The sequence below is a fragment of the Chelonia mydas genome, chromosome 4 (genome assembly GCF_015237465.2).
Source record: "Chelonia mydas isolate rCheMyd1 chromosome 4, rCheMyd1.pri.v2, whole genome shotgun sequence".
NCBI classification, from domain to species: domain Eukaryota; kingdom Metazoa; phylum Chordata; order Testudines; family Cheloniidae; genus Chelonia; species Chelonia mydas.
Genome location: NC_057852.1, coordinates 70,583,375 through 70,608,922, shown reverse-complemented (window position 1 = coordinate 70,608,922; position 25,548 = coordinate 70,583,375). Strand labels below are relative to the sequence as shown.

The 25,548-nt window shown below is 39.5% G+C and overlaps 1 protein-coding gene across 5 annotated transcripts; it reads left to right on the top strand.

Moving 5' to 3' along the window:
* Window positions 1–13: 13 nt before the first annotated feature.
* Window positions 14–25,548, top strand: LOC102933210 (kynurenine/alpha-aminoadipate aminotransferase, mitochondrial). 5 transcript variants are annotated; one of them, XR_005225161.2, is made up of 16 exons: window positions 17–521; window positions 641–703; window positions 3,435–3,536; window positions 4,747–4,912; window positions 5,978–6,110; window positions 7,904–7,978; window positions 9,986–10,195; window positions 10,547–10,612; window positions 11,649–11,731; window positions 12,491–12,587; window positions 13,326–13,387; window positions 14,359–14,423; window positions 19,120–19,226; window positions 21,270–21,371; window positions 23,499–23,993; window positions 24,347–25,548. XR_005225161.2 is itself a non-coding variant. In XM_037897543.2 (15 exons), exons 3-15 carry the CDS (start codon window positions 3,470–3,472, stop codon window positions 23,524–23,526), a joined length of 1,167 nt encoding a protein of 388 aa, XP_037753471.1. In that variant the 5' UTR covers window positions 14–521; window positions 641–703; window positions 3,435–3,469; the 3' UTR covers window positions 23,527–25,548. The 5 variants fall into 5 exon arrangements, 4 of the variants coding, with proteins under 4 accessions (XP_037753471.1, XP_037753467.1, XP_037753466.1 ...); XM_037897543.2 differs by having other exon boundaries at window positions 14–521; window positions 19,120–19,132; window positions 23,499–25,548; XM_037897539.2 differs by having other exon boundaries at window positions 17–398; window positions 23,499–25,548.

Sequence of the window (25,548 nt, the reverse complement as noted above, 5' to 3'; positions counted from 1 at the left end):
CCACTTCAACATAACTGTATTATGAATACAGATCAATATCCTTTTTCATGCCATTACATTTTCTTTACCTACTCATTTGATTGTAAACCTATGTTTAAAAATGCTTTTGGTTATATTAGGAGTTTCAAAGTCAGGGCTCCTTTTTCTGAGAAGAGCTTATTTTCAGGAATACTTTCCTTGGAAGATCATTCGACAATAGAGCAAGGACTGGAGGCGTTGGATTCATTGTCAGGAAAGAAACAGTTCCAAGGATAGTCAGCTGTGACATCATATCACTCTTGATAGCAGTTCTCACACTTCAGACAAAACAGAGAACGATTAAAATTATTCAAGTGTATGCTCCCATGCAGCAAGTGGAAGATGAAGAAATGGAACCTTTCTACAAAGAGCTGTAGGAGGTAATGCAGGGATGTATGAGGACAAGCTGGACAAAGGTGATTTTCCTTGATAAATAATTTACAGTAATTTCAAAATAACTATTTGGGTAAAGTCTGAAGCACACTGATGATGTGAAAGAGAGTGTGAGTATGAGGAACTATGAGATTATTGTATATTTTCTTGTAACCATATTAGGAGTAAATTTCATTGGGTTATTATTATAATTAATTAATTATTGCTTCTTTGTGTTTGGCTGCTGAAGGGATGCCTCTTCTGAAGACCCTACCGATTCTCTGGTCTTTTTTCCTACTCCACATCCCTGTTGGTAAGTTTTATTTCTAAATCATTAAAACTTTGTTTTTAAAGTTGTAATTTCTTTCATTTTTGTTATATGTCACATTTTTAAGTGTTTTAGTTACCTAAAATAAGTAGTGCCCAGGTTTGTTTGTTTTTTTTTAAATCAAGACTCTCAACAAATTCCCAAGATAGCCCACTTGATAAAATTGACCCTTTGGGGAAAATCTCCATTAGTAATGTTGTCTGGAAGTTGCTTCTCATTTACCCTCCTTAGTAACAATTTTCTAAAAAACAGCATACTGTGTACTGGCTACAGACTTCACTGTGATTTTCCTCAGCTTCTACTGGCAGATCCTCAGCTGGTGAAATTTTCACCGAGGATGTGTTCCTTAGTGTTTTCTTCACTTCTACCTCTATTTCTCCAGTCTATTCCCAACTTGCTATTTAGGTCTGTCTATCTTGCCACAAACTATTTTCCAATCATTTTTACTACCTTCCTGTCACAGTGACTGAATTTTTCCAGAACAGTTCTTTAGCAGGTTCTTCTTTTCCACAGAGGTATTATAAGGGAGGTGCTTCAGTGTCTATGTATGGCCTGCAGGAACAAGCCTATAAGGGGAATTCTAGTTTGCACTGTGTGTCTTCTACACCAGAAGAAGGTGACAAAAGTATTGCAAAGCCTCCCAGGGATTATCTTGTATAGAAGGCCTCCCCATTAAACTCTATGCCAGCTCCTGCAGGAGCCCCAACAGAACAACAGAGGTGTGACTGGGACATTCCAAGGCATGCTGAGGGCATGGCCAGCATCGGGGCCCAATTCTGGGGCAGGCGACCCAGGCTTGGGGTGTTGTAAGGTATGCAAAAGTTTAACAAATGGAGGGGAGGCACCGAAGATGCTTCTTGCCTGGGGTGCCATTTGGTCTAGGGCCAGCCATGGCCAGGACATTACTATAACTAGTTATTCTGCAGTGACAATAGCTCATAGGGATCACTGCAGCTGGGGCCCAGGTTAGGGCTGTTCTAATCTGCTCTGTGCCCCCTCTCCCTGATTGGGCGTAGCACTAGCGCATGGACCATAACACTTAGCGATGCGACTGCTATTGCAATGTTCATGGTAGTAGTAACTGGTAGAAAACATGTTTTGATTTATAGAACATATCATGGAATCATAGAATAACAGAGTTGGAAGGGACATCTGGAGGCCATCTAGTCCAACCCCCTGCCCAGAGCAGGACCAATCCCAACTAAATCATCCCAGCCAGGGCTTTGTCAAGCCTGACCTTAAAAACTTCTAAGGAAGGGGATTCCACCACCTCCCTAGGTAACGCATTCCAGTGTTTCACCACCCTCCTAGTGAAAAAGTTTTTCCTAATATCCAACCTAAATCTCCCCCACTGCAACTTGAGACCATTACTCCTTGTCCTGTCATCTGCTATCCCTGAGAATAGTCTAGATCCATCCTCTTTGGATCCACCTTTCAGGTAGTTAAAAGCAGCTATCAAATCCCCCCTCATTCTTCTCTTCTGTAGACTAAACAATCCCACTTCCCTCAGCCTCTCCTCATAAGTCATGTGTTCCAGACCCCTAATCATTTTTGTTGCCCTTCGCTGGCACTGAACTAAATGTTCAGATAAGTCCTGTAATGTTTCATAAAAGTAAAAAGTGAAGTGAAAAATAACTATGTTACTTCCTTCTGGGCATAGATAGAAAGCTGTCTTAGGACATCTCATTTCTCTCCAAAATGACCATTCAATAAAATAAAATACAAATATTAGACAATAGGAAAGGCAGGCTGGGGAGCAGAGAGAGGCTCAGGCCTTGGAAGATGGTTCCAATTTTCTTTTGCCATCTAGAACAAAGCGAAAATGAGCTCCTTTTGAAGTTCTGGTGGGGAAACTGGTGGTTGTGGTCCTTGGTAAGACAAGGTGGTGAAAGACAAATGCACTTCTCGTCTCCCTTAGGAAGTACAAGCTGCCTTAAATGGTACCATGTCAGAAGTGCCTCCACATTTTCCCAGACATGCACACAAACATTAAACACACTCTAATGGGCCAACTGTAACACAACCACAAAGAGTAACCCCAGCTTCTGAACAATAGACTCTCACTAGGCATTCTAAATCCAGCAAGGTCCCTTTCTTACCCTGCCCCTAACATTATGGAACCTAAACCTCCTTATCAGGGGGTAGCCGGGTTAGTCTGTATCCACAAAAACAAAAAGGAGTCCGGTGGCACCTTAAAGACTAACGGATTTATTTGGGCATAAGCTTCCGTGGGTAAAAACCCCACTTCCTCAGGTGCCTAAACCTCCTTAGTGGCACTCAAAGAGGCACAAACAGCACGGACACATCCCGCTGCCTCCAGCTGTAGGGAATCAGTCCCAGATATAAGGGGCCGAATCCCCCTTTAGGGGAAACCCCAGATCCAGTCTAAAATCTTCCCCAAACCTCTTCATGAAGTAATAAACCTGCCAAAGAAACATGATGTCTGTAAAAAGCTGGGTCATGAGGCTAAAGGATCCAGTCATTTCTTTGTTTAACATTTGTATGTAGCCCCTGAAGCTCATGACCCCTCTGTAAAAGTATTCTGCCAGGGGATTTTTTCTTTTGTTTTCAAAGCTAGCATAAACAGTGGAACAACCAAGAAGGCAGAAACTAAACAGTGCATGATTATTCATTGCATTTAGAAAACAAATCAGACACGCGCTGAAGAGTAAAATGCTTTCCTTCTGTTCCCTTTTCCATACCGATTGCCTGATAGACCCAGAGAACTAGGTTGCTGCTTGTATCACCAGCATGGATTACTCCCAATTTCTCTCAACAGTAAGTGCAGCGAGAAAGGAAAATCTTATAAGACTTGTAGGTGAGTACAAAATATTTCCCCTTACCTGACTGGTATCTTCCATGTACTATTGGCTTCTTTTCTGTGATCAACTGGGATAACTCAGCTGAACATTGGGAGCTACATCCAAAAGATTTGAGGGTAGTGACTAGGATGCTACTTGGGGTATTTTAGAGTCTTTGTAGGGTGCTGTTATCAGGCAAGTGAAATTTTCATCTCAAGCTTTAAATCAGTTCTCATTCCACCCAATAGAAGTCAGTGTGACCCAAAGCAGAGAAACTGAAACACTCATTCATTCTATAGTTCTAGGACTATACATTAATCATAAGACACATCCACAGTTACCTCTGGAATTGGATTTTTGTGGGTGAAGAGCGCTTTAAATTTGGCAGAATTTGGCTGATTTTGGAGCACCAAATAAACTGAACTAATAGGAAGCAATTTATTTTTTACTGGAAAAGTACTGAAAGGTAATAATGTTAAACTCTTCTTTTACAGTGTTCACACAGAAAGTCTCATTACTAAAGTGACACTAACTTAACAAAATTGTGGTGGTGTATTAGATCCTTCGTTTTCCATGCTTAAAACCTGGAGAGTATCATGAAGCATGTAATCCAAAGAGATGCCTACAGTTTATTTTAAAAAGTTTGTGCTAAACTACCTGGACAGACAGTAGCTTCAACTACAGTAGCTTCTGACAGCAGTTAGTAAATGAAAATGTTCCATTCCCAAGTCAGCCTTTACACAGAGTTGTCCTTTGTAACTTTAAAAGAGTAAGATCATCCGTCTAGAAATTAGTAGAGAAGGGACTAAACCAAACCCCAGACATGAGATGCTTCCAGATTTCAGAGAAGTTCAAACCTACATCCAAATTTAGCAACTCAGTCCATCTCTAATACTTTATAGCTAATATTTCATGTATGTCCAAATCATAGCTGACAATTTGTCAAAAACTATGATGGTATTGGCTTTTCTACAACTCTTCACAAAAACATGACATTTTTATTTACTTGCAGCAAGCAAAAACCTTTAGAAGATAAATACTGAGCAAGAGAGAACAAATGAGAAGTATTGTTCTCACAGGAAAACCATGAATCAAGAACATCACATATTTACTTTGACATTTGACTATAATTTATTAAAAAGAGTTGAACACCCTGTAAGAGTGCATTCTCTATTCCTTGCAGTGTGCAATCTCCAATGGATGATTTCTTCCTTATGTTCACTACAGGTAGTTTGGCAGAGAAGAAACCCTCAGTAATCATGATCTCTGGAGGCATGCCAAATCCTAACCATTTCCCATTTAAAACAGCAAGTTTCACTATTGAAGATGGAACCACTATTGAAATTGGGGAGGCATTGATGAAGAGAGCCCTCCAGTATTCCACCACAGAAGGGTAGTTTTCAAAAGCGACATGACATTTCTTAATCAATTTGGTATCAGGTTGAAGATTAATAAAAAGAGCTGATCTTTTTAATACAATACCCATTTACTTGAAGAGAATGAGTTTAAGTGATTGAATTTTAATCTTCAATGTAAACTGGTTCACTGTTCATTTTTCAAATAATTTTTCAATAATTCATTATTCAATCATTCGTTATCCAGCAGCCTGTTTTTTTATTTTAAGGACTGAGCCAATCAAAATACAGAATTTCTGCTCCATGGGGAATTCTGATATTTCAATGTTTTCATTACAAATTGGGCATAAAAGTCAAAATATTTAACCTTTTCACAGAATGAAACATTCTGAATTTTTTCTGTTTGGATTCAGCCACAGGGCGAGATTGTGATGAATCCTGAAAGATGGAGTCTGGCAAGGAAGCCTGTCCTATTAGGGAGAATAGGGGCATGAGGGGCATGAAAATACAGCTCCCATCAGGTACCATGGTGACATAGGCAAACAGAAATTAACATTCACCTGACCTGAGACAAAATACTTCATTTCAATTTTGCTGACAGATAATTCTTAAGGAAGTTTTCTTTTCCTGTGGAAAATTTCAACAACCCCCTCTTTCAACAGGAAAACGTTTCATTCCAAAGTTCATCCTACTTTGGTTTTCATTTCTGAACACTTATCTGAGGTACCCTAACCAGTTCACCAACTGCAAACTGTCATATGAAACAACAGGTTCATTTCAATCCATGACTGTTTGCCTTAGTGAAAACTGAGAACTGATCCTGTAGTCTCTAACTGATACACAGTCTCATTTAAGTCAATGATGGAACTACTTATAAGAGTAAGAACTAATAATGATACTAAGGATGTGCAGGATCAGTCTCTAAAGTAAGCACTTCAGGATTTGATCCATAATCCTTTATATTTAACAACAGCTACACACAGATTTTTCAGAAATCATGTTGCATCATGGCTGCAAAGAGACACTACTGAGTAAATGTCTCTGTAGTTTATGAAGTGTTATGGATACAAATGAAGATTAAAGGAATAAAACTTTTGTTTCAGAATTCCAGAGTTGTTGTCCTGGCTAAAGGATTTACAGATGAGTCTCCACAATCCTCCCACTGCCAAGTACAGTCCTCATCAGGGCCAAATGGAGATCTGTATCACCCCTGGCAGCCAGGACGGCTTGTCTAAAGTAAGACGGAAAAGAGAATCAGTACTTGCATGGCAATGCTACATAAACTATATAGTTTATTAATTATACCTTCAAAGTTTAGTTCACAGGGAACATAGCCCTTGGTTGATTCCCTTCACTTCATTTCAAGTAATATAACCTTCCCCTAACAATCAAATATTAATAAACACAGATCTGCTACTTGTATGAAGAAGTGTGTTTAATTTATTAGATATTTTGTTCAATGGCACAAAAGCTTTCAACATGTTTTCACTTAAGCAACTAATTTTGAATTGAAAAAAGTGCTAGTTTATTATACATCTTTTATACAAGGGAAAAATTATCCAGCATGGGTGAAATCCTGGCCCTGTTGAAGTCAATTGCAAAATTTCCATTGGCTTCTATGGGGCCAGGATTTCCTGCTCAGATTCTGTTTGTACTTGCCTTATTCACAGCAGTAGCCTGATTAAAATCATAGGATAACTTGTGTGAGTGAAGGTTATATGCATGAATAAGGTAAGCAGCCCTTGGTTTCTATTTATATTCCAATTGACTTATTTTATAATTATATGGTAAAAAAGAGAAAGTAAGCAATTTTTCAGTGATAGTGTGCTGTGACGCTTTTGTATTTTTATGTGTGATTTTGAAAACAAGTCATTTTTAAGTGAGGTGAAACTTGGGGGTATGCAGGACAAATCAGACTCCTGAAAGGGGTACAGTAGTCTGGAAAGGTTGAGAGCCGTTGATTTAATCATGTTATACCAATAAAATAAAAACCAGCAGGATCTTGTTAAAGGGGAAAAGGCATAATGCCACATTTATTGTGAATACAGAAAGAATCATAGTAAGCAGTTAGTTATAGCTATAACATTCCATTCAATTTCATATTTATTCACACATTCATTAATATACACACACACACACAGATTCTGCAAGGTTGTCATCATAGTTACCAGCCTTAGAGTTGCTCATGCCAAGCCACTGGCCAGGTGGCCGGAACATGAGGAGGGAGCAGGGCCTTGTCAGATGCTCATCTGATGCTCCTGGAAGTTGATTTGCAGAATCAGATCCCAAAGTTCTCACTTTCTAGAGTCCATTTTTATAGGAATTTCTTCCTATGCCAGTCTATGGGAATTGCTTCATCATGCTGTTGCTGAATCAATCAGCAGATGGCACATTCCTGACGGCTCCATGCTGCCAGATGTTATCTTGTTCTTTGGTTCTCCCATTCTTGAGGCTGTTGGGTGGATTCCAGTCTGCACTCCGGGGGTCCTCTGGTTATTTCCACTTGACGCCTTCTTCAGCCGATGGACACTGGATTCTTAGGCTGGCACATCCCTGATCATTCAGTTATTATCCACACCAAGCATCCGTCCACATACATCCTCTATCTCTATTTTAATCACAATTGTTAAGAAAGCGAGATGAATACAACAAAAGGGCGGGGAGTCTCTGGGTGCTGTTTCTGTTGTTACAGAGTATTGCTTTGAGTCTCTCTCTGTGTGAGTAGTTGTTGTTACAAAGAGTTGCTTTGAGAGCAGACTCTGTCTTAGAATCTACTAACACAATTAGCAGCTTGCAAGTTTCACACATAGAGGGAGAGAAACAGTACCAAAAACCAAGAGACCTCTTAATTAGTCATACCCTGGAATTTAAACTATGGGGCATCAAACTCATTTGTGATTTTAACACAGAACTTCTTTAATATGATCCAACAATCAATACAAATAATCCAACCAGAGTATATAGCAATGTGCATAATATTCAGGAGGAAAGGTCAGACTGTTGTAAAAGAAATTATTCTTATTGGGCAGGTGTTTGATATGCTTATCAATCCTGGAGATAACGTCCTTTTAGAAGAGCCCAGCTACTCCGGGACTCTGTCAGCAGTGAGTATTGGTTATGTCTGCAAAGCAGTGCAAAGTTCGTCCTAAAGTCAAGATCAAGAGGGAAAGTTTGCAGTATGTGATTTCTCTCACTGATTTAAGTATGCATCACATGTGGGACACATCTATGGATATCTGGAGAGCTATACATTGCACCAGAGACAGATCTGTTTATTTCAGTAGTCTTGGGTACATTTTGAATAGTATCTCTCTCAGCCTCCACCTGTGCACATACAAAACAAGGCCCATGCAATATGTGCGTTCACTTGGCTTTCATGCCCAATGGATTTTGAATGTGTAATTTTAACACAAGTAAACAGGTTTTTGACTATTGAAAGCAGGGTGGATTGATTTATATCACCCAATGGAAAGCCTCCGTTTAAATAACTGACTTTAATCAACTTTGAAATTCAGTTATTTCTAAAGAAAGGTTAATTCTCAGGGGTTGATATAATCATTAAAACATGTTGATTTACAACTAAGTAGGTCCTTTACACTAGATTTGGTACATGTTTTTGCTACATATTTTTGTACATGGTAAGTACACACATTTACTTAAGCAATTATATAGCTTTATATTTTCAGATTCTTAACTCTACATTTTAAGTATGTTAGAAAACGGTGACTTATATGCTTATTTACCAGATAATTAACTTCTGCTCATGATTTATGTCAAGCTGCATTAGGATAGTAACTGGGATTTAATTAAAACACACAAAACAGCCTATAACATAACATTTAGGTTTATTAAACAAAACCACCTTTACATTCTGGGTACATAAACTTCTCAAAACATGTTTCACATTTACAGATAAATTATAACAAGTTCAAGCCTCAACATATTTTGTATTAAATTCAGATTTCATTTTAAACATGTTTATTTTAAAAGAGAAAAACAATTTTAAAAACAGCAACATCAAAAATTCCAATTTAAATAACAAAGTTTTCCCAAAAAAATCATTTTATCTACCCTGACTGAAAGTGTGGACACAGGTGTTTCCAGCTACCAAGTGTGGGCACATACATATGTGCACCTGCAAAAGCATGATGAATGCACAAGTGAAGCTTGGCCTTTGGAAAATGACTTTGCAATCTCTGGTGTTCTTTTATATGACTATCTGAGCCTTGAAAAGTTTTCCATGAAATGTAGGGATGCATCAGGCTGCAATGAGGCAAAGAATGCCACCACACTGCAAGGCACTCTTCATTATATGATAGCTAGGGATCCTAGTGCCTTGAATGCCTAATGCATAACAAAACACTGTGACGAGTGTATTGAGGAGTTCGGTAATCCTTCTAGAGAGCCCTGGAAACAGCTACCCAGCTAATGCTCCTACATAAAATATACATTTATTTGACATCTCAACAGAACCAGCAACTTTTTACCCAAGTAAGATATCCCATGCAAAAAAACCTAACCAAATGCAAAAATCAGGTTCCCACTGTAACTTACTTGCATTACATGCGTGTGTTGTCATATTATCTATATGTACATGTATGTATACAGACAAGTAATGCAAATAACTTATAGTAGGAACCTCACTTTTGGAATTTTTCAGACTTACGCATGTCAATTCTTTACCTTAATTGTTGCATTCAGTTAGCTTGTTGCATGGGATATCTGTGTAATATCTTTTTTATGCGGAAGGAGTTGGTTCTATTAAGCAATCAAATACATTGTTTTTACATATGTAGCTGAGTGTGGGACCATTAATTGGGACTACATATAAAATATGGACTATGTGATGAGAGAGATTTTGGGACATAAACTTGAGATTTCCACATTACTTATGAGTAACCACATCAGTGGTTTTGTAATGTGCATTTAAGATTGACTGACTTCAAATAATCTAAGTTCCACAATTTCCCATTTCAGATCAAATTTAAGGTAAAGAATTTTTATTATTTTGAGGAAGCATGCACAGAAGTTCTATGGCCTCACTGACTATTTCTGAACTGCTGATTGGGCTACCAGATTGTGTGTCATGTCTGTCTTCTTTCTATTAACAGCTGAAACCACTGGGCTGTAACATTATCAAAGTCCCTGCCAACAAGCACGGTATTATTCCAGAAGCTTTGAAAGAAATTCTTTCCAGGTGGAGACCAGAAGACGCAAAAAAGCAGAACAACAATCTCCCCAAGTTCCTCTACACTGTTCCAAATGGTAGTAATCCAGCTGGAACCTCACTGACTGCTGACTGCAAGAAGAAGATATACCAGGTATTCAGTAGGAACCTGACATCATCAGGGTTTTCATAAAGAGAGAACATTTTCTTTGCTATTAACCAATTTATAATACAGAACTAGAATGTTTTCCCCATGATAACATGTTGAAATTATAGAAGACCCCAACTGCAAATATGTCTATTTCTGTTCCTTGTCATCCTACGTGGCCTACACCTGGTGACATAGATAATGATAGCCCCAGCGAGCCACTCAGTTGTTTACCCTATTGTCAGCGATCACACCACTGTCTTCTTCTGTATATTAAAATATCACATAATAATTGCAGAAAATAATTGACAGTTTCAAGACCTGTTCCTCTTTTTTTTTAATTTGGCCTCTCTTTAGCTTGCAAGATGTTATAATTTCCTTATAATAGAAGATGATCCATATTATTTTCTTCAGTTTGAAAAGGTAAATATTCACTTGTGCTTATTTGTATTCCTGTCACACACGCTGTCACTTTGACAAGGAGAAATACATTTTCAGCTGTCCAAGTTTAAATAAAAATGTTTAGGTGACTACTGTACCCAACAATCAAACATCTTGCATTTTACATATGTTTTGGCAGACAGAGAATCTCAGGTTTCAACTGGACTACTATCATGTTTTCCTACACAGAAAGAGTTGCAGATTAGTTGTTCAGCAGTTAAAGACATTTATTAAAATGTGCACTGTCAAAGGTTAGAGGCCCAAAATATGACTCACCTTAAACTTTCATTAGCATGACAGGAAAGTTGGGGCAAATGCATGGATACACATTTGAAATAGTCTAACACCCAAGTGCTTGCTAATGTTAGAATGTGAAACCCACTTGTCCTTATATGGGTGCAAAAAACCAACATTGCACACATGTAGGTGTTAGAACTGCTTAAGTGTGTACATGGGTGTTTGCACCCGTACAGAATGGGTGTAAGTGTGTGTGTGTGTGTGTGTGTGTGTACATACAGATGGATACAGTGCTATCTCATGGTGCCATACCAAGTCTATGGTTAAGAAAGGTTCAGACCATAGCACTCACTCCAGAGGAGCACACCCTACAGTGGGAGCATGCCCACACTTTAACAAGGTACAGAATGCACCACTCCACCTACCACTGGACCCAGCCACAACTGTTGGCTAAAGTAATGTGGAGGAGAATGGTTAACACAGATTCATCCCAGGTGCTGCTCTTATCCCGCTGCTCCCTAGCCCTTTGGGGAGACTTTATGCCGCCTCTTGCACTAGCTTAATACAGTGCCCGCCCTTATCACTTTGTACTGGCCCCTGCACAGGGATGGGCACAAGGAAAAAGAAGTTGCTTGCTCTGCTCGTTGCCACAAAGCCAGTCGCAACATAGTCCAGAGTATTTTGTTTTCTTGTTGACAAGAGTGAGTCATATTCTAGTATCCCAAATCATTACCTCCCAATAAAATAAAGGCCATAATAAGCTACTTTTTTATATTTAAAGACTAAGGCACCAACATTTCTGTCAATGGATGTTGATGGTCGAGTGATCAGATGTGACACTTTTTCTAAAATTCTCTCTGCTGGGTAAGTCCAATTTCAAAATGCTGTGTGATATGCATCTCACGGCTTTTACTTTTATTGCTGCAAAAATATTTTGAAACTCGAATGTCACATGCTGTAAAACAAACTTTGGCTATGACATAAAGCTCAGCTGAGGATGAGCAGCTCATTAGAGTGCCCTTATGTACAAAGAATTGCTGTGTGGGCCCTACTGCCCCCTGGTTTTTTTTCTTTGCAGTGCCAAACCCTGTGAAGCACTCTTTAGGGTGTCGTGTCTTCTCCATTTTCCTAAACATCAAAGCTGCTTTTGACACTTTTTCCCTCTCTAAATTCCTTAGGATATTAGGAGCTGTCCTTTCTTGGCTGAGTTTTGAATGGCCAGCACCAAGTACCCTGTCATTGCTTTAACACCGCAAATAAGTCTGTTGTTTTGGGAATCCTCTGCTCTCAATCAGCTGCTTTTTATCATTTAACCCTGTGCGCTCCCATGAGGCACTGTCCCTCAGCCTGTCAACAGAGCCTTAAATTCTATCCCTATGTATGTGCTAATTTCTTTTGTTTTTTATTTTATTTTATTTTGTGTTGTGCTCTTTATAAATATATCAAACCGAGGCAGAGCTGCTTTACACGATGCATAATAGAACTGAACAATTGGATTTGATCAAGATTCACTCACCACAAATTTAGTGATCTATCAATCAGATACTAACAAAGGGATAATGCTGAACCCATGTAACATTAGTGGACTGTACATCTTTGTATTAATGCTTTTTTCTCCCCTAGGTTGAGATTAGGGTTTTTAACAGGCCCCAAACCTCTTATTGACAGAGTGATTCTGCATACGCAGAGTTCAACGATGCACACCAGCACTTTCTCGCAGGCAAGTGCCATTGCACAGTTACACAATTATTTGACCGGACTGTTTTTAAAAACTAAGTGCTTTATCCTGCTCTGCATACAGCACAGCAGGACAAATAGCAGAAAAGCACCCATATGTATGCAGGTGAGTCTACACCACATGCTTCTCAGGGATGCCTTCATCAAAGATGTGTGCATCCTGCTGTGCTTGGAGTCAGGAGTTATATTGCCCAGCGGTATATAGGCACATGAAGAGGTGAGTGCCACACTAAGCGCTTTCCAACAGAGGATCTTTTCACAGAGAGTAATGCATTCAGCCTCTGCAACATTAGTACTACTAGCTGTATTCTAAAGATTGTAAATTAAGGCACAGAAAAGCTTTAGTAACTTGACCAAGGCTGCATAAGACATGTGGTACAGGTGAGATTAGAACCCAGATCACCTCACCTTCAGCCCTCTGCTTTAGACACAGGACCTGCTCACCATGCGACTGGTGTTAGACATCATGGACTAAATTCTGCACTCCATTACGCCCGTACAATGGATGTCACTGAGAGCAGAATTTAACACGGTCATGTCATTCCGGGAGTAGTAGTGGAAAAGAGGACAATTTTGAAAAGTGAATGGCTATAAGCCCAGTACACCTGTGGAACTCTCACTTACAGGGACTCTCACTGAAGTCAATGGGCTTTGCAGAACTGGCTCTATGGCATTTAGATTATGACATTAACTTGGATGTTTTCCTCTCTCTCTCACATAGATCCTAATATCAGAACTTCTTCACAAATGGGGGCAGAAGGGTTTGCTGGAGCATGCAGACAGGTACTATAGTACTCTAGTTTGTGATTGTTTTTATTTCATACCTGGGTTCTATTCCCAGCTCTACTGCTGCTCGGGGAAGTCAGTTTCCTCATCTATAAATGGGGATATTACTCCTACTCTTGAAAAGTTGCCTGAGATCCATGTATAAAAAAAATATTACATAAGTGCTATGTATTATTATTGCTATTAATAAAGTCTATATTAAACCTCCCCCCAACCACATTAAATCTCCATTTATGATCAAGTCATGAATCCACAAAAAGAAGGAAATTCTGAGCTTTATTTGTTGAAGGCAACCATCCACTAACCCTTTGTACCATTTTCTGATATATTGAACCTTTCATGAGACTTGCTAGAAATTTTCTAGCTAAAGATAATCCTATGTTATATAGGTCTGTTCCAGGGCCCACTAAAGTCAATGGAAAAAACCACATTGTCTTCAGTGCACATTGGATAAGGCCCTAGACTGGACACAGAAGGCTTCCTTACCCCAAAGTTATGGTGCTACAGGCTGTACAATGTATCTGCCACAGTTATTTTTTCCATTTTAGAAAAGCCACTATTCAGAATGTCTCTATTTTTCTCATTACCTGCTCACCGCTCCATTGTTCACCGGTATTTCTCCACTGGGTTTTTACTATCTGTTCCTTGTTTTCATGGTCTTTCTTAAGTATAATGGATAACAAATAATATCCAAGTCAAATTTTCAAACCCATGATGGTTGAGAGGGTTCGGAGTCAGGCTTTACAAGTCCTTCTTCCTGAGTTGTCTTTGTTAGGTTATTTTATTTACTTACTTACATACAAAATTGAAATGCATGTAGAAAACCATATTGATAAGGAGAGTGATCCAGAGTAGCACTGATTTCCAATGAAACTGTTGCTGAGTTACATACAAGGTAGTATTTAATAATTGTATGACTGACTCATGTCCCCACCGTTCTTTAAAATAACTTACTTATTTGCTTCCAGGGTAACGGCATTCTACAGGACCCAGAGAGATGCAATGCTTGCAGCAGCAGACAAGTGGTTAAAAGGTCAGTGAATGCAACACACACTCATGAACATCAATTTAGTTGTGTTAATGTACACGCAGATAGCCATGGAACACCACAGATTGGTAGATGGTAGGGCAGAAACTCAAAGACCAGGATAATGTTTAACTTAGAGCTTGTGAACATGCCAAAGTTTCACCATTTTAACTAAAGGTGCAATGTTGCATTTATTTAGTTAAGCCAAGCAACTTTGCGTGTGCACACTTTACATTGGTTTGAAATCTGGTTTACATCAGATAAGTTACCTCCCACTAAACAACAGTGGGGATGACAGGAAGCAGTTGGTTTATAAAAAAGAAAATATAGAGCAGAGTAAAGGTGCACATATTGATTGGTATTACCTAGCCTCTAGGTTCTGCTATTCATTGACTCACCTTTCAGTTCCGATTCCAACTCCTATTTATCAGCTGCACTACTTAAAGGCCATAATGTAGACTCTTATGGGAAAGCTCAGGAACTTGGCAAGGTTGATTTAATGACGTTTCTGAGGAATGCTTCACTCAACATGGCGGGGAATAGAGAAGAAACTGGGTACAGACTCCAAGTTCAGGGGGATGGCCACTCCACAAAGATACAGCAAGAGTGTCTTGGCTGTCTGAGATAGAGCAGCCTTCTCCCTATTCACCACCCCTGCCTCTGGCCAATTTTCCCCTTTAACTGCCCCCAACTCCAGAACAAACCTTGTAGATGCACCTCATTGCCGTTGAACAGGCCCAGAGGAGCTCGTTAGTCTCCTCTTTGTCAGTGTGAGGACATGCCCCTTCACAGGAGTGAGTAAGGTGAATCACTCAGGTGTAAATAGCTCCAGAGAGGTACTACCCCCTGTGGAGGTTTGCATGTACTGGTTCAAACTGGTTCCAGAAACAATAGACAAAGAAAGTTTTTTTGACATAAAATAGCTGGGTTTAAACTGACTGAGGACCATCTTTCTGATCCTGCAAACAATTTCCAAAGCAAAGGTTTGGGCACAATTTATAGTCCCAGCTCTGGACTGAATCCTGGCACCTTTACTCCACTCTGAAGAAATCAGTGGGCCAGAAACCATCTGGATCTCCCAACCAAGCCATATCCCCAGTGGAAAGGGAATTCCCTGGTGATTGATGGCCAGTGAAATGGCGCATGCACACACATACACACACACACACACACACACACAGCCTGCGGCACAGCAGCATGCCAGCATGTGCACCTTGGGAAAAAAGGGGCAGGTTGGGGATGTGGCTAGGAGCGTTCTGGCTATTCTGGAGTGTCAGACAGTTCCTTGGGGACCACTGCAGCCAGCATGTAAGTAAAAGGAGCCCCTCAGGCTTATAATAGAAGCAGGTCCAGCCGCAGGGAAAATGGCACCCTGGGCAAACTTGTATTTTGGCATCCATGGCCCCCGCTGTCTCCCTGGCCTCCCATCACCCCTGGCCCCTTCTGCCTCCCCATACTCCCCACTCATCCCCCGTGGCCCCCACTGACTCCCCAGGCTCCCCACTCCCCCTCACCACTGCCTCTTTCCCACATTGCCCCGAGCTCCTTTACATGGTCTCACACCCCAGGCCCACCCTGTTCCTTGCCTCTTGACCACAGTGCCCCGCTTACCATGGCGCCATGGGCGGTCGCCATGTCACCCACCTATAAGGCCAGCCTTGAATAGAAGCATTAACTATAGGGGTCACTACCAGTTCCACCTATAATAAAAAAGACTACTTGGCATAATAGTTTTTCCTGTACCTGCTATGTGAAGTAAAACAATTTTCAGATCTTATACTTCATAGTGGCTTTTATAGTCACTCTTTCTCAGTTTAGCCTCAAAGTGGAAGGGGAAATTTTTCTGAAACTGTGAAAATTCATGGGATAGGAGAACCATTCCCCATAATGCTCTGGTACTAGCAGCTCCATTACCCTGGATCTCCAGACATTTCCACTTATGTTGTAAGATCAAAGCATATTCTAGACTTCATTCTGGGTAAATAACCAGAAAGGCTACATAAGGTAAAAGTTAGGTAATGTTTATGGTCTATTAATCTCAATATCATTAGGTTGTCATGCCTGTTTGTGTATTACCTGAGCTCCAGCAAGAGTTTAAAAAGGGAAGCTAAACTGTAACTGAGAAGAGCTAAAATTAAAATGGAATAAAAACTAGTCTGTTGTAGACATTGACCATATAATCAAGAAGAATGGTGGAAAGAGGTGATTATGGTAACTGCCTGGGTTGTTGTTTTTGAATAACATAATCAGCAATTAATTCCACAATCGAACAGCATGGAAAAGATTATATTTTAAATTCTGGAAAAGTCAAATTAGCATAAAAATGATTGTTAAATGTACATACAAGGCACCATCACAGTAGTATCTGGGTGCACTTTACATAGTTTAGACCAGCAAAGAACCATTTCCCCAATGGGAGCATAAACTCAGTGCCCCTCATAGCTATCAAGCCATGAAACAGGAGGATACCAGCATCCTGCCTGCCAGGCATTTGGCATGTGTGACCTACATGGTTGTAGAAGCATCTGAACCAAGGTGCTGCTGGAAACTAGTGTCCTTGGGCTGAAGTACTGTAATGTAGATTTTCAGGCTGGGGGCTTGTGCACATATGACTTATGGCTGTGGTTGCTCACTCGCTATACAAAGCACAGTGGATTTGACTGATCACTGTACTGTCACAATTGCACCACTCAGTGGATCCAGCATCCCATGCAGAAGGCTGATGAGGTTAGCCTCCCACAACTAAACCCACATGTTCCTACTCACCTGTATATATCTGAATCTTCTGTTATGTCAGGTGTATTGTGTGTGTTTCCTTCCCTTCGACGCATGATTTTCTAGTCAGTGACTTATTGTACAGTACAGGATTTAAACCTGTAATAACCACTCCTGATCAAGCTACAGAAATTGTCATTCACTTTCCTTTGGGTAAATAAGCTCCCTAGGACACATCTCAAGTACCCAGCCACCTATCTGTAACATCAATTTTCAGGCTACAGTAAAAGGAAACTAGTTAACAAGATGTTTGATTGTCTCCAATAATCCGTATGTTTAGGATTGCATTCACAACATTAAATTAATTCTCATCTATTTTCTTGAGAGACAGGTGAAAAGTGTATTATTACACAGGGGGCAGGGAGGGTTGTTTTACTGTCTGTGTTTGGAAGTAAGCTGCCACACAAAATGGCCGGGCAACCTAGGTCTACCTGAAGATGTTGTTTAGGTTCTTTAACAATGCAGAGAAGCAGGTAATGAACAAGAACGCAGGAACTGCCAAGCAGTAAATCTTTCAGGGGATAATTATATTATTACCCAAGTGGCCAAGGGGGATGTCCTAGTAGGGAGTCTACTCGAGACCACCTAACCAGGCATAAAAGGTGAATAGGGCTTTTTATAAACAACTAACAAAATCATGCAAAGCACAGGACTTGGTGGTGATGGGGGATTTCAGCTACTCAGGCGTGTTGAGGAAACAATACAGCAGGGCACAGATTATCCAACACATTCTTGAAACGCATTGGAGACAACTTTTCATTACAGAAGGTGGAGAAAGTGACTGGGGTAAAGCTGCTCTAGATTTGATTCTGACAAATAAGGAGGAACTGGTTGAGAATTTGAAGTTGGACGACAGCTTGGGTGAAAGTGATCATGAAATGACAGAGTTCATGATTCTAAGGAACGGTCAGAAGGAAAAACAGCAGAATAAACACAACGGACTTCAAAAAAGGCAGACATTAGCCAACTCAGAGAATTAGTAGGTAAGACTGCATCGGAAGTCAGTTTAAGGGGGAAAAAAAGCGCCAGGACAAATAACCTGGGGAGGCTGTGGAATCTCTGTCACTGAAGGTTTTTAAAAACAGGTTAGACAAATACCTGAAAGGGATGGTCCACATAATACGTAATCCTGCCTCAGTGCAGGGGTCTGGACGACCTGACTTATCGAGGTCTGTTCCAGTCCTACATTTCTATGATTCTATGTATGCTGGTAACAGGAAGACCTTACCTAACATAAGATGATATCAGAAACGGAATGTTCTTTGCCTCACTGTTAATGAGTTTACAGCCTACCATTAAATTAACTACACTGAGGAAAGCAAATGTCAACAAACGAAGCTGGGGAGACCTATTGTCAAAAGGTGGGAGGTTACATACAAACACACTCTCTGTGAGGACTGTTTCTTCTGGAGGGGCATGTAATGCTAGAGACAGCACTTTCAGTGTGAGAGACTAGCAAACTACTACTATGCTGTAAGTCCAGATAACTTTGGCACTAATGGTTACAAAACACAGCAATCTGCTGACATACTGCATTGTCTTCGTCTGTCATATGTTTGTGTTTAACGAACCTTTGCTTTATTTTATGGTTTTTTATTACTGTTAAGTTGCCAATAGATCTTACTTTAGTTAAGGTAAACTGAACTAAGTATCTGACTTATCTGGAGCATTTACTGATTAGAAAAATATAGCTTTGACCCCAAGGAAAGGCATGGAACAGGTAACTGCTTGGATACCTGTGTAAAGGGCCAAGAAGGCCGAGGTCTTCATGCAAATCAGTGCCGCAAAAAAGCTGATGGAGTAAACTCTATATAATACTATGGATGAAATCCTGTCCCTATTGATATCAATGGCAATATTTCCACTTTGGTGTTTTCATTACAGATGCAAGATGTACTTTTATTCAATGTCCATATTTTATTTACAGGTTTGGCAGAGTGGTACGTCCCTACTGCTGGAATATTTTTATGGATTAAGATTAAGGGAATTTCTGATACATACCAGATGATCATGGAAAATGCTTTCGAGAGAGGGGTAGGGAAAGACCTAATGATAGGAAACAGCTTTAAAATAATGTAAACTTTATTTGGAACGGAACCATGTCTGTTATTCTGACTATTTATTACTGAATTAGTTGTGACTCTGATGATGTTTTCCTAACAGGTCATTAAAGAATAAAATTTTAGTAGCTGAAGTGATCACATTATAACAAATGGGAGCTGAGTTTGACCTGTTGTTCATAATACTAACATTTTACTTTCCTTTGGAAAGTTGTTTCTAATTCAATAAAATGGCACTACATGATGTGAGAACAGAGACTGGCCACAAAGAATAGTCACACTTCAAACTAAAATATGCACAGAAAAATGCATTAGGCCCTAGTCCTGCAGCGAGCACTACCCACACCCATGTGATTCCCAGTTACTTCAGTGCAGCTCTGCACAAGCATCGGGGTCTAAATACCTTGTTCTCAGGGTAGAATTGGGATTTTAATCTTTAGCCATATTACAATTGTTACATTAAAATTCCACATATAAGATGTACAGTATGTTATATATGCCATCATGATGAAAGTAACAGCAATGCAGCACCTAGAAACACTGTGGCCATTTCCACATACTTTACTTGCATAATTTTCATAGTGATCTGAACACCAGAGATTAAATCCTGTCCCCATTGAAGTCAATGGGAATCTTGCTATTCAACTTCAAAGAAGCCAGGATTTCACTTTAAATATAGGTGTATAGAGAGTATAAATACCAAGTTACAAGAAACGGATAATCATTTGACTCTATTGATAATTAGAAAACAAAACAGAACACACTGATAAATGCTTTTTCCCTTTTTAAACATCAGATAATTTGAAATGGGTTGCAGAAATTCTGCAGAGAAAACTCGCAAAAAAATTGTAAAATGTGAAAAAGTGCTCTGAAGTCCAGAAAGCTTAGCTCCAACTACTCTTCGCTATGTGACTAGCTTATAGTTTTGTACAGGAGCCCATCATTCCTGTAATCAAGCTGTTGTCTTAATTTTCTTCCGATGCAAAACTGTACACTGTCCTACTCATGATCAATATAGATCACTTTACAATCATAAGGATGAAACTTACAGGCTTTTTAAAGGCCAGCATCCATTCTGCTCTGCTATTATATTGTCACATAGCCCTAGGGTGACCAGACAGCAAGTGTGAAAAATCGGGACGGGGTGGGGGGCTAATAGGCGCCCATATAAAACAAAAAACAAAAAAAAAACCAAATATCGGGACTGTCCCTATAAAATCGGAACATCTGGTCACTCTACATAGCCCTCCATTTTATGCAGACCCCTACTATCCCCACTTCCTCCCCCTAACAGACCACAAATGCCACCTCCTTAAAACACCAGACCAAATTCACCAGTTTTGTAAATGGTGCTCTACTGTTGTAAATGATCTCATGTCAGAAGCTAGTCAAAAATGGGTGATATTTCTAATTTCAAATTCTGTAGGGGCCAAGTTGAACTTCTGGCACATTGAAGTCAATGAGTTATAGCCGGTTACACCTAAGCTAAATTTGATCACAGGAACTTTGGGAATGTTGTGGACATAGCTGAATTGCGTGGCTGATCTGATTTTTCTTACACGTTGCTGTATTTGCTCTGCCTGTTACTCCCACCCCCAACCCCCTGCTTTCTTGGTCCTAGACATGTATGTTATTCAGTTTGCTGCACACCTGCTGAATACCCAATTACTACAAATCCAAGTTTAGCACAGCTTGACGTTCACCACTTACATCCGTTTTCTGACTAACTCGCACTTGACACGTAATTTACACCTTGTTTATCACCGCAGGGGAGCTATATTCCTTCAGTGCAGGCTGAATAAGGTCCTTAGATTTTACTACATACTGAAGCAAAGAATTCCCCAGTTTGATACTAGTTGTGGGTCTTTTCTGCCTATTAGCTATGTCTAAAATGGGATAAACTTGGTATAACTATAAACAGTTTATGATATGGGATAGTGTAATGATCCTATTTTACATGCCATCCTCTCGAACTTCCTTACATTCAAAACATTAAAGTCAGTAATATCTTTCTTAGGTGTCTTTGGTTCCTGGACAATCATTTAGCTTTGATAGCTCAGCTCCGACTCCCTATTTCAGAGCTTCCTATTCTTTTGCTTCTCCAGACCAGATGGATCAGGTGAGTGTAACTGGTGGTGTTGTGCATCACAGGGGCGACTTACATGACTAGATTCTATTATTCATGTGAATTTGTTGTTTGCATGCAGACTACTATTGGACTTGAAGACCCTTTTTCTTGCATTTCTACCAAAGTAAAACTAGCATTTATTTTATGGAAAGTCATTAGCTCAAGTCTCATTTTAAAAGTTTGATTATTTACTAGACCCACTGGGACCAAGATTCTAATTTAAGTGTAAGTTGTCCTCTTGATGTGTGTGCATAAAATTCCCATTCATGTATCCATCACAGATCCATACACACACAGTTGTAGGTGAGTATAAATCACAGTCTTCTTCCTAACTGCTGCAAAAAATTGATTTTCTTTTTCCTCTGTTAAGATGGTTATTTGTTTTCTGATACTGAGTTAGTCTCATCTAAGCTTTGAAATTTACAATGCATTCTGGTGGATGTACAGATGAGTAGCAAGTTCAGTACTCTTGTCCCCCTTTTCCTGCCCACTGTGAACCACTGCCTAACATTATAATATCCAGTGTTGTTTACCCCATAATCACATTTAAAATTCTCTCCAAATTATGCAACCTAATCAACTCTGTTTATTTTGAATGGTGGAATGAATCATGCAAAATTGAAGAGAGATGATGGGAAGAAAGGCAGGCAACAAGGATACCTTAAAGTACAAAGTAATTTACTGAACGGTTAACAGCCAGTAGATGAGCGAGTATGTATGTCATTGCTTGATGATTAGTTAGAATCCTGTCTAAATACTAATATGTCCCCCATTATTGTCATGCCAAAGCATTTCACAATCTATAACATATTTTTCCTCACAATACCTTGTTAGGTGGACATTATCCCCATTTTAAAGTAGGGGAGCTGAAGCACAGAGAGACTAAGCGACTTGCCCAAGGTCACACAAGATGTTTGTGATGCAGCAGGAAAATGAACCCAATTCTCCCAAATCCCAGACTAGCACCTGAACCATCCTTCCTTCTATCTGTCTCCAACAGTGACCAGTTTAGATGATTCAAAAGATAATGCAAGAGCCCCTATGATGGAAAATTACAAAATAGTCAGCCCACAGGGGAAGTTTGTTCCCAGCTACGATCATTTAGAGGTTGGCTCATGCCCTGACATGGGAGAGTTAATATCCCATCTATGTCTTTTGTTATCGACTATAACTATGATGGTTCTTATTAACCACAGAAATGTCCAATCCTTTTTTTAAAGCCTCTTAAGTTTGTGATCACTAATGCCTAGTGGCTGTGAGTTCCATGGGTTATTTATGCATTGTGTATTATAAAGCACTCTCTGGGTACCTTGCTGTAATAGATATAAAATGTGATTTAGAAAAGCAGCATAGAGAGAATCTGCACCATGTTTTCACAGTTTGAGAAGACTGAGCAAGATTAGTGGCTGCTAATTCAATTTTAGGGTAAAGAAAGCAAAATCAACCCTCAACTTTTTTTACATACTTCAGTACTTCCACGTGTATTTCTCAAGAAGGGAATCTTATTTTGCTTTCTAACACATTTATTGTGCTACCCAAGACACAAGAATTGCAAATATGATCTCCCTGACAACTAGACTAGTTTGAGACTGACCCAGTCTGCCAGAGTAGTGGCATATTCCTCCCTCTCTCTCTCTCTCTCTTCACTGGTTGGTCCTTTGTTTACTGCAGAACAATGTCACCATATTATCACTAAGCAGATGCTTGACACACTATGAAAACATATTTTCTGATACTGACAATTGCCTTAATGCTTAAACTCTGAAGTATAAGACAGCAACCATGAGGCAAAAGTACCAGCTCATCAAGCCATTGCAAACTGGTCAAATCCAGCTATGCCTTGAAGGTCAAATTCTCAAATCAGTGTGCACTGGTGAGGAAAGGGTGTTGTGTTGTGGGGTGTGTGTGTGTGTATATATATATACACATACATACATATATATGTTGTGAAATATTGCTGAAATGCCTTGCAGACATAGTGTTCTGAACAAAAAGTACATGGAAAAGCTGTAGACTAGAGTGATTATTAACAGTTTGATATCAGTGGTCACTGTGTTAGTTACTGCTATCAGTATTATATAAATTCAAACTTTTTCTCTTTTTATTTTTTCACTGCAGGCTTTCCAGAAGCTGGCTGAGCTTATAAAAGAAACTGTCTGAAAGGATCAGAACAAACTGGCATTTTTAGAAACCTATGTTCATTGACATTTAGAAATTGTGTGTCTGATTTCACTGACAAGTCTAAAGGAGTGATTTTATTCTTACTTTCTGTAATTGCACATAACTTTTAATTTTATTCTTACTGGGCAAATTTGCCATGATGCCGTCAAGTACCATGATACCTGACAATAATTAGCACAGAGACATATAGTAGAACATTACATTTTCAAAGCACTGTACAAATATTAACCATTTAGTGCTGATTTCTGTGAATTGGGGAAGTAACTGTTATCCCCATATTACTGAGGCATGAAAATGAGGCACAGAGTTTAAGAGACTTGCTCAAGAACACACATAGGTCAGTATTCAAGTTAGAAATCAAGAGCTCCTGACAGCCACATCCATCCCCAGGATCTGACCACTAGACCATTGCTTCCTTTCTTCCCAGACACTGTACGTACAAAGAGACGGGTATAGGCACCTCCTCTAGCCACTCGGGAAAGCCCCCATACAATCTCTGTGTAGCAGCTAAGCACTGTGGTGCTGAGGGTCTCATGCTAAAACTCCAAACCACAGGAGAACTTTACCCTATGTGAACTAGTGTGTCTTGCAGTGTAGGGTCTCTGACTAGGCTAGTCCCTAAGTAGTTTAAAATTAAATCCAGAAGTGATAAGTCTATGAAGTGAGAAGTCATAGCCACATTTCAGTACACCACAATGTGTGTTGCTTCAACTGATTTCAATAGAGCTATGCCAGTTTACATCAGCTGAGGATCTAACTCACTATTTCTTGTCCTGATGAGACAGAAGCAGCTCTGAACAGAAGCACCTTGGCAGGAGTGGGAAGCCCCTCAGGCAACGGAAGGCATTCTCAGAAGAGAAGGAAATTATTAGCCTGCTTGAAAGCTTAGCTTCAGCAAGCAAATAAACCAGTGGCTCTTTTTTAACTGGAAACAAATTTTAAGAATCTTGTGTGATTGATGTTTTCTTTGTAAAAAGTGAAATGCACCAACCTGTTCCAATGTGACCTCTTAAAATTCCAGCACACAATAGAAACTCAATCACAGCAAAGAGCACTTCCTTCTATAAACCACAACTCCAAAACAGACAATGCTAATGTATCTAAGGATTTTATATTTGTATGTTGCTAATGTAGTATCCATCCACATACATCCTCCGTAATCTTTTCTTTGTGTATCTGAGTGTAAAGTAGAAATGTAGGGCATCATGCATAAGTGCATTGTGGTCACTTTGTACTGGCTAAGCCAACATAAAACGGCCTTTATTCTCCCCATCTTGAGAGAATACCCACTGGCACAGTCTCTCTTTACTATAGGAAGGCCTGACACTTCCCACTATAGGACCCTGTTTTCAGTTGCTTGTAACATTGCCAAACTTTAACTGTTTAGCCTGAAATTTTCCTTGCCAGGTGCCTGCACAGACAACCTTAGTTCTGGCATTGCCTAACTCTGAATGCTTGACTTTGCAACCTTAATGATGTGTTTTAATGTAGGTTGGTTTGTTTTGGGGGGCTTAGGCAGAGGAGTTGTATGTTTTAGTATAATATATAAATATATACATACACAAGAGAGGGAGTGCGAACTGTCTTTTGGCTAGTCTTAAGAAGTGCCTAGTCTTTGTAAGAATAAATCAACTGTAAAGTAATCATTTAAATTCTATTTTTTTAATTTTCGAATGTTTTTTGATTGACCTCTTGATTGGTATCAAGCTTAAATGGCATTTAATATGGATCTGTATTGAAGGTTCCATACTGGCACCAAGAACACCTGTCCAGAATAGAATAATATAGAATAGAATTAGAGAAGCTGCCGCTGTCTGATAAGACTAGTTTACTGTTATATGATCTCTTAGACCCTGGTGATTTCCTATGTTACATGCATTTATTAAAACATGTACACATTGTCATATCATTTTATAATGTATTCATCTTTAAATTGTATTCTACTTGATGAAATCCATATTAAACGTATACAGAGAGACATTGTGAA

Coding starts and splice junctions, on each gene's coding strand:
- LOC102933210 (XM_037897539.2), top strand. CDS start 3,470: ATGGATTACTCCCAATTTCTCTCAACAGTAAGTGCAGCGAGAAAGGAA. Junction 12,588..13,325: donor ACACCAGCACTTTCTCGCAG/GCAAGTGCCATT, acceptor TCTCTCACATAG/ATCCTAATATCAGAACTTCT. Junction 13,388..14,358: donor TTGCTGGAGCATGCAGACAG/GTACTATAGTAC, acceptor ATTTGCTTCCAG/GGTAACGGCATTCTACAGGA.